The sequence below is a fragment of the Hoplias malabaricus genome, chromosome 12 (assembly GCF_029633855.1).
Source record: "Hoplias malabaricus isolate fHopMal1 chromosome 12, fHopMal1.hap1, whole genome shotgun sequence".
NCBI lineage: Eukaryota > Metazoa > Chordata > Actinopteri > Characiformes > Erythrinidae > Hoplias > Hoplias malabaricus.
This window is the reverse complement of record NC_089811.1, coordinates 30,860,695-30,877,926: the sequence shown is the minus strand read 5'-3', so window position 1 is coordinate 30,877,926 and position 17,232 is coordinate 30,860,695. Positions and strand designations below refer to the sequence as shown.

The 17,232-nt window shown below is 37.6% G+C and overlaps 1 protein-coding gene across 1 annotated transcript in view; it reads right to left on the bottom strand.

Annotated features, from left to right (window-relative positions):
• Positions 1-17,232, bottom strand: part of itgb5 (integrin, beta 5) — a 35,984-nt gene that overhangs the window by 14,524 nt on the left and 4,228 nt on the right. Inside the window, exons 7-10 of the mRNA XM_066686496.1 lie at positions 16,185-16,280; positions 15,812-15,901; positions 13,794-13,928; positions 9,314-9,743 (exon numbers count right to left, since the gene is read on the bottom strand). Coding sequence (XP_066542593.1) covers positions 9,314-9,743; positions 13,794-13,928; positions 15,812-15,901; positions 16,185-16,280 — 751 coding nt within the window. The remainder of the gene's footprint in view (positions 1-9,313; positions 9,744-13,793; positions 13,929-15,811; positions 15,902-16,184; positions 16,281-17,232) is intronic.

Here is a 17,232-nt window from a genome sequence, read left to right as displayed (position 1 = left end):
GAATGCACAGGCAATCATATGAAAGCTTCATGCAAGCCTACGTCTAAATGGGTCAGCTCACCCCACCACATCCAACGAATGTTGAGAGTTTCCTGTTTTTCCAAAGCCTGGTTGAGGAAGTGCTTATGATTTCAGAATTTAGGTGCATAGAGGTCATGTTTTTGTGTATATCTGCATTAGATGTATTAGATTAGTTTGTTGAATGTAGCTGTTTCTTTGTGAAACAACAGCACAAGGAAAATTTGAGTCTCCATTTTGACTAAATTAACACACAATGTAGATTTAAGCTTAAATCAACAAATAAAAAAAATATATATAAATAAATTAAATTAAATAATAGATTTTAAAAGAAATCTCTAATGGTCCACTGAAAAGCAAAGTGTTTTAAAATAAAAATCTGACACATAGACTGAACAGAGCTTCATTTTAGTGTTTTATTAACTTTGCCAGTTGCAACAACAACTGCTTTAGGTTCAGCGCTAAAACCATTACCTCACCACATCTGTTGACCAGAGCAACCACATAAATTAAAGTAATCTAAATATAACACTGGAGCAGTGTGGAGATATTTAAAAGGGTATAAAAACTACAATCCAACGATTTGTCATTTGATCACCATCACTTGAGCAGCAGAAAATATTTTTGGCTAAACGATGTAAAAACTCTGCAAACATGCAATACCCATCTCTGTCTCCCTTAGACGAGATGATGGATGAAACATCATCTCCAAATGTTTAGATGTGAAAAAGTTTTTTTTTTTCCAAAAAATTTATAGCATGTGTTTTCTGTGGACATACGCATTATACCTTAGTTATAATAACACTGTTGAAAAACTATCAGGTGAAGTGACTGCCTAAGGTCTTCACTGCTTTAGTCCTACTTCATTCACATATAAATGTACATATATTAACTTAAAATGTAACCATATTTGAACTGAACAAATCCATATTTCAACAGTATATTCTTTTTTTCCCTTTCTTAATGTAAACCTGGAGGTCTAGAATATTTTGAGGGTAATGAGTAGTGTACTGTCAGAGAAGGGATCATGGTGCAATGTACTATTTCCTCAGTAGCTCCTAAAATGCCTGGGGCTTCCTGTAGGTCTCCCTCCAACTGTGCTGGGTTTATACAGCTGGACTTTTTATTCTGATGGAGGCAAAGAACTTGCAGTTAAGAGTTCCAGGGATCATACCAGTAACTAGAAAGATGGAACAAGTAGAAGCATTCTTGTGACAATTTAAACCTTACAAATATTACAAAGACGTAAGATGTTGATCACTAGTCAGAACACAAAAGAAAGATAGTAGACAATTAAGAACTGATTGTGTGCCAAATTCAACATGTTTTCTTAGTGTGCAACCATGGAAGGATAATTTGCTAAAATAACCCAAAATATGTGTGGGGGTGGGAATTATGTTCAGTACATTATTCAGTTAAAATCACTTCTAATTAAAAGAGGGAAAATATCCCCTTGGACATACACAGGAGAAGCATAAAACAATAAAGATTGTTAAACATAAAACATCTTTTTTCAAAAGTGTATAACAGTCAAGTCCTTAAACAGTCATTTCTGAAATGTGTGTTTAATTGTATCTAATGTAATAATACAAAAATTTCATCCAAGGAAGAACTATTAAATGCCATGGTGTCTGCAGCTGCTTGGCTTTTTACAGTTTAGCTTAACTGATTTTGTTTGGTATAAAACCACAAATAAGAGCCAAGACAGAGCAGTGTTTTTCCAAAATGTCCAAGGGGACTTTTCAGAAGTTGGGAAAATGATCCTGTGTGTAACATTTTACACCACACAGTGCACAGGCCTGCACTGCAGCTCTAAGCACATGCATAGAAGTAAACTGTCCAGTTCAATAGCCACTTTTCAACAGCAATCTATATTAAATATAGGGAAAGGGATATTAATGTAAGGCTTCCCATCTCGTTTGTCTAGTTTATCACTTGCTACTGTGAGAAATCACAGGTTTAAAAGGGAAAAATTTAATATATTTAAATGTCCTAAATTCATTACAGATGGGAACTTGCAAGCTTATTTTCACTGTAGCCTAGGAGACCAATGATCCAGTACACAGTTCACCACTACAGGCCTTGTCTGTGTTTTCTTTATCCCTAAAAGCAATGGATTACCAGCTGCTGAGGTCATGCCCAGGCTGAGGTGGATGTGGAGATGAATATAAATACCCAAAACATCACTGAAGGGCACATGGTCATTGTGTAATTTCAGAAATCGTTTAAACGCATTTCAGGCCCATTGCCAAACAATAAACGGAAACAGATTCTGGACTAATTACAGGACACACTAGGCATTCTACATACATGCTTCTCTGCCTAGTGCACCCTAGCCAGTGAGCCACCTCTTGGAGTCAACTTTGACTCCAAAAATAACTTGCCAAAGAAAACAGCTTTGAAGAGCCACCAGTCTACTGCAGGTTGTCTACAGCAGGGGACAAACTATTGAACACAACTCAAATTTCATTTTACATATGTGACTGTAATAAACACCAGTAAACAGTGCACAGAAAAATATAAGAATAAAAAAATATAAAAGTCGCTTTCTTAAGACTAGGTTAGACAGAGGAAAAACTTTTCCAGGTGCCCAAATGCCTGTGTCTTAAACCAAGCTAATATGTCTGGCAGATAAGTTTAGTATCTGATCTAAACTGATGCCTGCACAAAATTACTGAGATGTCAAAACAAAGGCACACTGAAGATTTACATGAAGATTTTGAATTTATGAGTTTGGAAAGAAAGTCACACTGATTTGTTTTCCCTGTATTATTGAGCAGTTGGGGCATTAAACTGAAAGTTGGCTATGTAAGAAGTACAGTTCAGGATTTACAGGAAGCCTCATAAAAACGCATTTGTTTAGCATACTCAAACACTAGCGCATGTAAACATATGCAGGATTACTGAATAAAGACGGGGTATCTAAAGCACGCAGGCACATGCTTGTAGGTGTTTTTTTTTCCCCAGGTGTGCATGAAATTACAACCTTCTGATGTTAGGCTGCAATTATGGTTTAAGACAAAAATTTTGCTAGTTCTGTGCACTTCACACTTGCCTACCAAACAAGCAGCCCTGCACATAATGTACAGAGAAGTATTTAAAAGTTTTATTCTGCTTATTCAAAACAGACAATCCATAATGAAATTAAAGAAGTGGTCCTTTAAAAAAAACAAAAAAAAAAAAACCCTGTCCATTTAAGTATAGATATATTTTCTGTTTCAGGTTGGGAAACAATTACCTTGAATACATTTTACAACCCCACTTCCAAAAAAAGGTGGGACGTTGGACAAAAACAAAGGCTATATTTAATTTATTTGCTGGGGTTTTTGGCTCACCCTGTATTTTGGATGAGGTGGGGGCCTATCTTTTACGCTATGCCTGGAACATGGCCGCCATATTGGATCATGGGCAAGTTTGTCCAAATGGGAATGTGGTCATGTAGCATATCAAAGAAATAAAAAGGTGTCCTGCAACTTTTGACTCACCCTGTAGTATAATGGGGAAATTAAGAAAGTTTGTTTTTAGAAATGTATCTGCCCATTTTGAATCTAATACTAGCAATATGTTGGACAAAAAAAAAAAAGTCGGGACTGGGAGTTGACTACTGTGTTGCACCACCTCTTATACAACACCTCCCGGTAAATTTTTGGGAACTGAGGGGGCCAATTGCCATAGTTCTCAAAGCAAAGTGTTTTCCCGTCCTTGCTATACGATTTAAGCTGCTCAACAGCTTGAAGTCTCTGTTATACTGTTTTTAGTTCCATAAAACACCAGTTGTGTTCAGTGGATGGCAGGTCTGGACTAGTTTAGCTCCTGGTGCTTTTTTACTAAAGGAGCCATGCTGTTGTAATCCATGCAATATGTGGATTATCCTTGTCTTATTTTGAAATAAACAAAATATTTCCCAAAACAATACATGCTCTGGGTAGCAGCATGGATGCTTCAAAACTAAACCAACTAATCTTTCAGAATTAACTATGCCTTCACAGATGTGTAAGTCACAAATGCTATGTGCATTAATGCCCCTCATGCTATCATAGATGTTGACTTTTGAACTGTCCCAGTGTAACAAGTCCCTTAGCCAGGGGGACGCAGAATCCATGATTTCCAAAATTTTCAACTGTGAATTGTCAGACCCCAGGACACTTTGTCACTTCATCTCAGTACATATTAAATGTGCTTGGGCTCAGAGAAGACTGCATTCCTGAATCCTGTTTATACATGGTTTCTTCTTTGCATTTCTGGGTTTTACCTTGGAAAGTGGTTTTGGGAAGTGTTTCTGAGCCCATGTAGTAAGTTCCACAACTGAAATGTGTCTGTTTTTAATTTAGTGCTGTCTGAGGGCCTGAAGAGCATTGCTAACTTATATTGAATTTGGGCCTTGTTACTTGTATATAGAGATTTTTCTGGAATCTCTTTAACTTTTAAATGGTATAAAATGTGCCATACATTAAAAAATCTTGTTTTTTCTACAAAGTTGAGAAATGTTAACCTTGAATTAGTGTGCATTCATCCGCATCTATATTTCTGGAAGACACAGCCTCTGTGAGATGATCTTTTTAAAACCAATCCTGTCACTGACCTATTGCCAATTACATTCTTTTCTAGAATTATGTGCTCTTTTGTTCCCTGTCCCAACTTTTTTGAATGTGTTACTGGCATCAAATTCAAAATGTATTTTTCACAAAACAATAATATTTCTCATTTTCAACACTTGAAATAGTGTCTTTGTTTTATTTTCAACTAAATAGAGTTTATATGACATGCACATTGCATTCTGTTTTTATTTACATTTTACTTAGCATCTCTACTTTTCTGGACCTGGGTTTGTATAAACAACCATTAAATCTCTCTTTCCTGTTGTTTGTTTTTCTTGTATCATTTTATAGACTTGTAGTAATCAGGTAAGAAAACAGAAGTATTTATTCAGGACACACAGTGTTAGGTTGAGGATAGATATATCACAGTGTGAGGTGGGTATGTAGATTCAGGGTCAGAAAATGATTGTCTGAATATCAGCATTGGGCAACAAATATGATTAACTAGTAAATTTAAATTAACTAGAACACAAACACAGCAGGCCTTATACTCTTATTCTCTTAGTATACAAAATGACACACTGAAGTGAGTTAAGTCCACCTGGAAAACATCAAGCCAGCTGATCCTGCTGATTCTCCAGACCATTCCTGCTGTGGCCCCTTTAAGAGCACACTGACACCCAACTTCTATCTGTGCTGCCAAACAGCCTTGGAAATGTCTGCCAGTTTGACCTCCTGACTGCTATCAACTCCTGCAGTGCAAGGCCATGCTGTTAAACAAAAACAGATCTGTTTCTGCTCAGAGGAAGTGCACAGTCTGCAGGACCCATTACAACACTAACTAAGAGAGGGAAGCAGTTCTACCAAATATTCCAAAATCCATTCATTTATATTCTATTATTACTTTATCATATTCTGGGTGACAGTGAGTCCTAAGCTACACACAGTCACTCACTCACACACAATTCTGAATAGCCAATTGATTTACCAATATGTGTTTTTGGACTATGGGGGGAAACCCACAGAGATGCAGGCAGAACACATTAACCACTGCACAGACAGTGACCAGAGGTTGAGACTGAACCAACACACCCCCGAACCCTGGAGCTATGTGATGGTGACACTACTTGTTGCACCATGGGTTCTACCTTATTATATAACAGCCAAAAACAAAACAAACATTCATCATTCAAATATGAAGCAATGTGTTCTGAACAGATGGTAAGGTAAACATTTACTGGTGCTTTGGAGTGGTTCTGGAGGCTCTGGTGAATTGGTAACAGCCAGTGGTATCATGACTAGTATAAATGGGTACAAACGTCCACCAAAAGCTCACTCTTTGCAAGATTGGCCACACTTTGTGAAATTATTGTCAAACAGTTTAAAAAATGTGAATTGTTCAACACAAGATTTCACCATCTACTGTATGCATGCATTTTACATAAAAAAGACAACTCCCATTTAAAAAGAAAGAGGCACTGATAAAATCAAATACGCAAAAAAGGGCAAAAAGCAAAAACACAAATTACAAATAATTACGGGTGTTCGCTTGGAAAGCGACAAACAAACATGGCTGCCATTATGGAATTTATGCTGCATTCTGGTGCTCATGGGATAGTTGTATACACCAGGTGGTAAACTTCACTGGTTTCGGGTGCTTGGTTAAAAATCCACTCACTGCATACAACATGTCCCCAAAAAGTGACTTATCATTAAATAACAACTAAACGCTTTTTGGGTAAAAAAAAATATGATCATAATATTTGACTTCTACCTACAGAAAACATACATAATGAGACAATTCAAATGCACATTTGACATTTGCTCCAGGAGAACAGGTAAAAGGTTGCAATATACATCACATTCCTTAAAATCGTATATTATCTAGAATCACAAGTTTACCAGTGAAAAATAAACATTTTCCTTTCCCTTACTAGTCATCTTTAATACTTTTTTAATTCCACATAAATCCTGTACAGGATGTTGCCACATTATTTAAACTGCAATTTTAAATAAATAAATAAATAAATAACAATGGGGATTTCTGGCATTATATAATGTAGCATAGATAGAATTCCTCAGGTGTGTGAAAATAGTATATGTGTCATGGTGGTCATGATTGTTGTGGCTTTCCATACCCTATCTCCCAAAATTCCAAAAAGGCCAAAATCTTGCAGAGAGTATGGCCATGTCTGATTGACAAACACTGATTGGTGAAACACCACAGAATGATTAACTTGTACAGGAGTGAACATTAGCCTGCAGCTCAGAGGCTTGGCTTTGCTTTTTATTTTGCTGCCACAAACCCAACCCTGACATGAGCAATGGTAGGGTGTGGAGTATGCTGTAACTAAAGCAAGCAAACTAGGACACAGCTGTGAAAGTCAATTAAAATCCAACCACTAACGCTAAAGATTAAAATGTACTTTGTATGTATACATAAATGTACATGGAGATATACAATGTCTAAAATCTTTTCTGTATTTTCTATAAAAAATGTTATTAGGTAAGAGTAAACAAAGCAATAAGGAAAACAGTAATTTGTTTAAAAGGCACATTCATTTAAAAGATTGTGCAAAGGAAATAAAAGTAACATTTACTCTAGAAGTTCAGCAACTTTATACTTTGGAATGCCATAAAGAATTTCTCACAGGATTACTATAAAGTCTACTAAAAACAGCCCACTGCGACACAGCTGTGTTTTACAGAGCAAACACTAGCCAATCATTTTGCAGAGAATCAGGCTTACTTGTTCTGGCCTATTGACCCACTAAGCAAATCACACAGACATATGCAGAGGAGATCCATCCACAAGAAGCAACTTTTGCAAGGAATGTCCACAGCATTCACAAAACTCCTAAAAATCCTTAAATAAAACATCAGTTCTTTTGATGGATATACTTTCAACAACTTCTCCAGTAAACACCATCCCCCCTCCACAGCTTATAAAAAAAACTTCATACACTTGCAAACAACATATTCATAATCATATTCATTCGCTAATTCATATTCTCTAACCCGTTCATCATCTTCAGGGTCACAGTGGGTCTGGAGTCTACATGGAATCATGGGGCACAAGGCAGGAAAACACAGAGTGTCAGTCCATCACATGGCATCACCATCATTTTTGCACAGCCAAATCAGATACCAACATTTGTAATAGAATCGTGGGCGGAAGCCGGATTGCCTGGAGGAACCCACACAGACACTCCTCAGACAGTGTCCCATGGTCGGGTTTGAACACACAATCCCAGAACCCTGGAGCTGTGTGACAATGACACTACTTTTGGCTCCACCACAATTTACCAAATGATTGAAATAATTCTATTTTCACTCTAAGAATTCTAAAGTTACCTCACATTGTGTAAACACTAAAATAACCCACATTAACCAGCCTCAATGGTATTAAAATGGTTGTAAAATGACTTCCAGTAATTACAACTGGAAAGCACCATAAAACTGGTTTTGCTCCTTTGTTAAAACCATGGACCATTTCATGGGTATCGTAAAGGAGGAGGATTTGTCCCTAAACTGTTTATGCCTTTCACACCACTAAGCTGGATTCACCAGAGAAAACCAAACAACAAAGCCAAAATGCACATTTAACAAGAGAGCATGGAGAACTTTCCCAGCAACAGTAGCTTTTTTTTATTTTTATTAAGTAGTTTACAGCATTTATCCTAATTAATTCCCTTTGGCAAAGAGGTGAGAATGAGCTCATTACTGTAGGAAAGTAGAATATTGCCATGGGTGAGCTGTCAGAAAAGGGATTACTTATACTGGACCTTTACTGCTTAATTAATGTTCTCTCAGTGATCAGCACTCAAAGGCCTGCCGGTAGCCCACTCACAAACAAATGCCCAGTTTGTGCTGGCCTGGCAATCCTCCTCTCTAAAGGAAAACAGAGGGCTTTATTGGTTATAGAGCAGCGATTGTGTGCGGCGCTAAACAGAATGCAACTCATTACAAAGCTCCCACTGTGGCACGGCAGGGACGGATGCTTTGGACTGGAAGGTCACACCATGCCCGCGTTTGGCATTATGGAATTCTAATAGCCAAGTTTTGTTTGCTATGGATAGAACAGCTGCCATTTGCAAAGACATAGATGAACCTTATGTCCATGTTTTCAGTCAGAAATTTAATATATTAATACACCTTTTCCCCCCAGCACTTTTTCGATGGATGGTGTAGTGGACAGCTGAAATGAGAAGAAACCAACATTTCTTCTTGTGCTAACAGGAAGTAATAATTTGGAAACTCCTTGATTTTGGCTTTAGTCTGGCTACTCAGATTACTGTGCACATTTATCTTTTGCTCCAACTGTGTGTTTTAGACATAAGCCAAGTCTGAGCATTTAAGAGAGTGCAGGCACACCTTGCTGAAACACTCAGGCTATTTGTGGTAATACAAAAGCAGCACAAGATCAATCACACGCAATAAAACTTAGTGAGTCAACTTTCATCACATTTCCCATTAAACTAATCTGAATGAATGTTTGTACTTCACAGATTTAAATACACAGAGCCTTTTTAAAATGTACGAATTCTATAAAATGCAAGTCAAATAGGCCTTGTTCAGACAGGCAGTTCAAACTGAATTTTTCAGCATAACTAATTTAATCACAACAATGTTTTTCAGATTTCTAGGTGGCTTCAACCTTAATTCAAATCAAACTAATGTCAGTTTATGTGTGTACAAAGAAAAACATTATATTTGGGTTGAATGTGCACACATTTTTGATGCATTGTTCCACTCACCTGAACACAGAATACCCTTGTGTCTGGCGCAGGAGAAGTCATCACATTCACAGAACGTGCCATAAATCTTGCCAAACTCAGACTCATAGCACCAACACTGGTTACAGCTGCACTCTCCTCGTCCACTGCACACCTGCTTTCCATCTGCCTCCCTGCAGGTACTGAGGTTCAGGCTTCCCGAATCTCCCTCCTCACACTCGCAGTGAGCTCCATGGTATCCCGCCTCACACTGACATGTTCCACAGCTGTATGTACCGCTGGAGCTGCATCTGCTACTGTTAGGCTGAGTAAAGCGAGTGCAGTTGCAGCCACAGCTGTACTTCACAGACACCTCCAGGCGGTCCTTAAAGCCCACCGGTTTTATGGAGAAACTCTTCTGCGTCCCTAAGGGAGGACAGCTACGAGCATCCACACTTATGTTGAAAGAGACCTGAAAGAGAGAGCAGTTTTATGTTTTAAATTGGAGTTGGGATGTGTCTGCAATGTTTACATATTAGTTGTTTATTTATTTATTTATTTTTATTAATTAATACACACATGCACATCTACAAGAGGCTCATGCTTCAGGGGAAATATGCAAAGCTTTTATGAGGCAAGATATAATAAATACAAACAGACACTTTTGAGACATTGAGAGTAGTGACTTACGTGAGCTGATAAAAATCCAGAAAAGCTGACTTGAAATACACTGATTACGGTACTAGATACAGGGAAGTTACTATATAGGTGCTTTTCGGAGGAAAGCTGACTGTAGCTCGTCTTATAGAAGTGGTTCTGATACCACTTCTTACCACATGCACCTAGAAGGTAGCTATACAGTACCTGATAAATGTTTGTTGAGTGTAGCTACAAAAATGTAGGCCTTAAAAATTAGTATACAGCAACATCCTTAGGCCAAGCTAAATGTTAAATTGTAAGGAGATGAACTGTGTGTAACTCAAGTTGTGTTTGTATGCATGTCCTGATCTGCCCTCACTGAGAGACATCAAGGGCAACTCACTAATTTAGAACATGCTCCAAATATAAATCACACATAAATACAGCAGGTGACAGAAACTCCACCCCGCCCTCCTGATTGGTCTGAGGATGTTTGAAAAAGAGAGCTAAGAATACTTTTGCATGTTTGGACATGACCTGCACAAAGGTCAGTACTTTAACAAAGCACATTTGAGAAGATACATTTTCAGCTTTTTAACATGATAACTGAAACTTTGTACAGAATTATGTTCAAAGAAACAAGTATAATGCAGGGGCAGTTTTGATGTCAAGCAACACTGGTGGTCTGTGCTAGAGGCTTGACAGAAATATGGTTGGTTCCACAGATTCCATTATACTACTACAGAACCTCACCTTATGAGTGAGTCAATATGGCTACTTTGAGAACAAACCACATGGGGTAAAAACCCAGAACATTAGGTCTAGCTGCCCTTTCACAGCCAGGGTCATAGGAAGAAAGAACAAGCTAAATATGCTGGTTTTTGAAGCTTTGATGCACACTTGTGATTTCTAAATCCAAAAACTTTACACAGTGGCCCAAGCAAAACACTCGGCCACGGTGGTTGTATTGGTGTTGGCTGACTTTATACCAGTCATTAAGAGTTTAAACTCTATGAACCACAGAGAACTTTCTTTGAGAATAGTCTGGTAGAGACCATACAGAGTACATAGCGATTAGCTTTAGTGAACAGACTGATATAACACAGTGTGGGACATACCATGCTAGCCCTTTAAGTTTCACTTGCATTTTCAGATGCAATGTGAAGTAAGAACAGGTATGAAATAGACTAGTTATTCTGCTAAATCTGCATAAGGGCATCCAGAATGTGTCACATTTCTCTCTTGGCATTTTGCATTAGCTGCATAATACCCATGTGCACTAAGGCCATAGCCAACATTTTATTTTTGGGAGTGGCAACTAGGAAGTATTACATCCCAGAGACATAGCTGGAGTCAGACTGACAAACACAGTCAAGTCTACTTCACTGTATATAACAAGAGAAAACCCAAATAATTTTTTTAAACAACATATTGCACTCTCATTTTATTGCCTAGTTAAGCACAGAGCTCAACTAATCATTTTCATATCTGCAGAATAATACAATACTGCTTCCAAGAGTGGGGTCTGGTCTCTCCCAGATCCCACTGGTAGCAATGCACTGGCACAGTCACACACAAACTCAACACAAGGCAGGGCTGAGTTTGTAAAATTCTGCTTACAACCTATACTAAAAATAATAACCATTCACCAAGACTTGCAATAAGCTTACAGAAGAGCGGGAAAGGAAAAGTGACTCAAGATGCAAACTAGACAGAAGGGAAGTCAGCAATGTTCCCTTAACAACTAAATGAGCTGCAGAATTGGATTAACAAGGCATGTGAATCACGAGGACACAACATGGGTAAATTGGCAACACTGTTTTGATGATCAGGGAGGGAAAAAAATGGATGGTTAGGACGAAAGTGGGTTAGGCAGAAAGTTTAGAAAGGAGTGGACAATCAATTACATGTCGTCAGAGCTAGGATCTGTGGTATTTTGTTGTAGTGTGTACTGGGACTACATCCTTCATACTCAAAGAAATCAGAATGGTCAAAATTTAATTCCAGCCTTTCCAGTCAAGTAAAAGTTCTTTATTTCAATAAGCCTTGCACTCTGAGACAAGGTATTTGATAAGGCAATAAACTGGACATCACCGGGCGAGTTTAGAACGAGAGGAACAACCACCTCTTAATCACACCAGCTAAAAATCACATAAAAGTCATTATCTAACAAATTATTCAGCCATTAACATAATTCGAGAATAAGCAAATGCATCTTGAGAGACATTCCAGACCAATACAGAATTTGTTCAATGGGTTGTGTGTGGGACACTTTAGTATTCTCAGAGGGCTTTAATCGTGCTGTGGTGAAAAGGGCTAGTGAATATAGGCTAGTGCTTCTGTTACCAAGGCTATTGCTTTTTTCCACAGCTTCTCTGCCCAGAAAGAAATCTCCACTATTGTGCAAGGCCATTGAGATGCAGCGTCAGGCTCCTCAGAAAGTCGGCTGGAGGCCTGCAAGTGACACACAGGCTTCTGCCTATGTTGTATTCCTCTTTACAGAAAAGAGATTGGCAGAAGGGTGCAATGTGGCAAATTCCTCCAAGGAAAAGACAACAAGAGCCAAGCTTATTACACTGGCTAGACTAAATTAGGCTGCAGCATTCACTGGGCCCATTCATTCTTCTAGTTGCCTAGCCAAGCTATCTATATATTCATTCAGGTTAAATAATCCAGGGAGGGACACAGAGAACTTCACGAATTAAAGCTTTAGAATTCAGCTCCCTGCAAGGTGGCATGTACCAAGTGTTAGCTTTATTAAAGGTCCAGAAGAAGAAATGTATGTCAGATGTTTAGTTTGTAGAGGTGACTACTCAAGTCTATTTGTGGAGCTTTAGAATATTTTTTGCAAAAAATATTCCAATGTTCCACACCTAAACTCCTATGGTATTACTTGGCAGACACATGACAAAAATATAGCTCAACACTTTACAGTTTTTAACATGTTCCATTTACAGGGTGAGACAAAAAAAACATCACAGGACACATTTCTTTGATATGCTACATGACCACGTTCCCATTGGAAAATCTTGCCCTTGATGCAAAATAGCAGCTTTCAAGATGGAGACCACGTTCCAGACAAAGCCTAAAGGATAGGCCCCTCACCCATTGCTTGCTGGGATATTCAAATAAAAGGGTGTCTGTTTAATCTTTTGCTATTGTTTTCAATTCAAACTAATGGAATTCCTGGACAGAATTATACAGCACTGGCTGAGAATACAGAAAGGATGGCTCCAGCCCCAGACAGTTGATCAGGGTCATATATGTTATCTTAACTGAAAGCACAGTTCCAGAACAGATAGTACTGCTCAAAATGACCACATGGTGTGAGCCTATGGGCTAAAGGGAAAGAATATTCCTCTGCCTGAGCTGTGTGGAAAACCACAACATTGCTGGCTTCTGCTTTTTTTTTTGTACATTCTCAGGTTTTGTGTAGACATCCTGTTTGGGCTTTGTTTGGTCCTCATGGTGTATAGTTTCAAGGAAAGCAACATGTGCTTTATAACTTGAAAAGATTTTTTTTTCATATTCTGTTTTATTGAGTTCACAAATGCAGCCATATTGAAAGCTTAAATGCATCCTAAAACAACCCAAGTTTAACAAAGTGCTCCTAAGTTAACTCTTTCTCAGCAACTCAATTCCTAGCACTGTATCAGGTGTTTTCAAATGCTTATTTGGACTGATATAATCTGAGAGTAACTGCATTCTCTTTCATTTGTGATACTCTTCCACTACTGTGGCTTCTGTGTTCCACCCTACTGGTGAAACAACTTGGTTCAGAAATAAATTATAATGCTATCCTTATTACAGTGGTTCACTCGTCCTCAAAAAAGGCAAATTATAAGCCAATACTTGACAAGCATACGATATATACAAAACTCACTGTGTCTCCTATCTTTAGGTCAGCACACTTGCGGAGGCCTGAAAGGGAGTGTCCATCTTGACAAGTGGCGGTAAAAGCCAGATTTAGGTCTTCAGGGTGATCCCACACACTCAGCTCCACCTTAGACCGAATGTTCTACACACAACAACAAAACAATACAAAGATTTTAAATGGGTGCTATAAAAACATGACAGAGTTCTCATTACCATTGTATTAGCTCATGAACTAAGCTCAAATAAACTATTAGGCTGCATGATTTGGACAAAACACAATACTGCTGTATGATTTATATATTCTGGGCATGCAACACCGTCCTAATTAACTTGTGATACCAACATAATGACAGAAAATTATCAATGAGAAAACAAAAAATATAATTAAAGAAATACTGTAATATGGTTTAAAATTGACCAGGGTTCTAATTCATTCATTCGTCTGCAACCGCTTAACAAGTTCAAGGTCACAGTGGGTCTGGAGCCTACCTGAAATCACTGGCCATAAGTTAGGAACACACCCTGGATGGGACCTAGGGCTTTAATCATTTATACAATGTTCCCTCCAGATGCTCTGATTTTCTCCCACAGCCCTAAAAATATACTGTGGTTGTCCTGAGGAACAACATGTATCTCCAAAATAGTAACTTCATAGGACAAGGGAAAAACGTTCAATGGAAGTCATTGTTAAAAGTATTCTAAGCATTTCTGGAGCATTTCTATTGGTCCATTCAGCATGACAATTTAATACAATGTGCTGCTGCTGTGTTGAAATGTAGCCAACAAAAATTTTTTTAACAAAAATGGAGATACATGTTTTTGTTTAGACAGCAACAATATGTCAGTAGGTGGATCGGCTATGTGGAATTGCACACAAGTGTGAGTGATTATATGGTCATTTAATTTTCTCTGGATAAAATCAGGAGGATTTTCTATGGTGATTCAATGCAGTTTCTCACAGCTCTAAAAGCATTCCAATTACCTTCCAGTAGTAAGGATAATTCCTTACTTTCTAAATAACACATAATGGAATGTTGCACTGACCATCATAAAAACGGGATCATCGTGTCATAGCCTGACAGACTAAAGTATGATGCAGAAACACATGTAAATACACAATCCAAACTGTGAAATATTCTCTACTCAAAGTGTTAAAAATAAAATGGTAAGCCCACACCATCATATGTAATTAGACCAGCACAATCTAGCATTTTTCCAAGTTACTCTCCATTAAGCTCAGAACTTCAGTATCTCTAACCTCAGATATTCATATATTAAGCATGAAGTTTCTAGTTCACAAGGTAGCAAAAAACAAACAAACAAACAAACAAACAAACAGCTGACACATCTGGAGAGTATGAAGAGGATTCCGGATTCCACAACACTGTGATGTTCTCACCAATAAGTTTTTAAGTAACAGTGAAGTGTGACAGTGTAAAAGCACACAAATACCCCTGCCCACTTCTGTGTTCAGTAAAAAGGGCCTCATATATTGTTTATACCAAGACTTGTGTTGTCTACAAGTTAGAGCTGGATGATATGGCTGAAATGTATATCACAATATATTTCTTCATTTTGATCAATATGATATAATTCCGATATCGATATGAACCCCATAACAAGCCACATAAAATATCTGCCAAGAGCATGACATCACCATCAAACAACAACCTAATATTTTTAGAATTATGTAAAATAAACTGATGGCAGCAACCTGTAATGACCATCAGTCAGTGATAGATGCTGTAAATAATGTATATTGTATTGAAAATGTGTATATAAAAATCACATCATTGTTATTGAAACATTTATATTGCAATATACATTGATATTAAATTATTGTCCAGGCCCAATACAACATGAAAGATCACAACAGCACATGCAACCATTTTGCCCCTGTGCATCTCTCAGTAAAAAAGATGAGTTGGGGAGAGGAGGGGGGAGAGAAAAAAAAACCACCCTGAATCATGAGGTGTATTTAAAAGTTAAAAACATATTTGCAAACACTGATTCATTAACACTTACATTGTAGGCAGTGACAATCAGCTGGATAATATTTTTGGAGCTTTGATCCAATATCTCCACTGTAGTACCTGGGATCAATGCAGTGAAGTTCTAGCCAAAAAAGAAGACATTCAGAGTATTACTACTAATAATAACTAAGACTTGGATACCATGCCAAGAAAAAAAATTGCTATTTTTTAAACTGACTGTGTATCCACATGGACAGAGTCTATCTGAGGGAAAAAAAATAAGTAAATAAAAATAGAAACCACTAACAAATCTACCTTTATGCTGTTTAAAATCTTTTCTGCAATAAACTGACATGCCAGAACCTTCTGCAAAACTCAACTAATCTGTTATTTCTAGCCTCTGTGAGCTAATTAATTTAAGATACCTTGTAAAGGACATAGTGTCTTTTGGTCACGGCAAAGATCAGGAAGATGTTGTTTTCAGCCAGCTTCTCTCCCAGGAGGGCCAGTGAAGGGTAGTCCTATGCAGAGAGATATATACAAAGCCATATGTGAGTGTGTTAAAACAATTCCCTCCTCCACTTCCAAGCTCTCCACACTTCCTGTGCACTCTTCATGTCCTCCGAAATGTCTTCCTTGTTTATATTACCCATCGTAATCACTTACATTCCAAATAGTTTGAGGGACTGATTATAACAAGAGATATGATGCTGAGTTTGTTTGTAGCTGTTAGGAAGTTGAAATTGTCACAAATATAAAACATTTCTATTTTTACATTAACCTACTTAAACAAAATCAGTCATATCCAATTTTTTCCCACCCTGAAAATTATAATAAATCATTTACCATAATATTGAAATGTTTATTGCTATAAAAATCAAGCAGTGAAATCTTGTCACCAAGTTTTCTTTTACCAGTTCTTGACCAATCATATTGTAACACACTGTAACAGCGTTCCAACTGCATAAGACTGGCATCTAAAGTAATTTTAATTCAGCATTTACCATAAAGGGTTTTGATCCATTCTCTGTAGTAAGTAGCACAATGACTGCCCACTATTTATTGATGCTCATCACCAATAAATGACTTCAAACCTTCTGTAGGACCCAACAAAATAATCCAAAATAGCAGCAAGGGTAAATTAACTTCAGAACAAAACAGCTCCATGTCCTGTAGCCTAATTTTCTTTTAATTGCTGAACAAAAGATACTAATTAATTTTTACTGACTCAACACCACACCCTTTTGTGTTGTGTAGACCATCAATAGTTACAGTCTTTTAAAGTGGAGGCCTCTGGCCTTTGAAATTTCTTATGTTGTTCTTTTGCACTCTTTGTTAGGAAATAGACCTCATATTCATTTAAGGGAACTTTTCACACAAACTAATAATGATAATTTATAGCTGACGTTAACACATTAACTCCACCAAATGAAGTCACTTAGCTGAGGAATGAGTAAGAGCCAATCTAAGTCA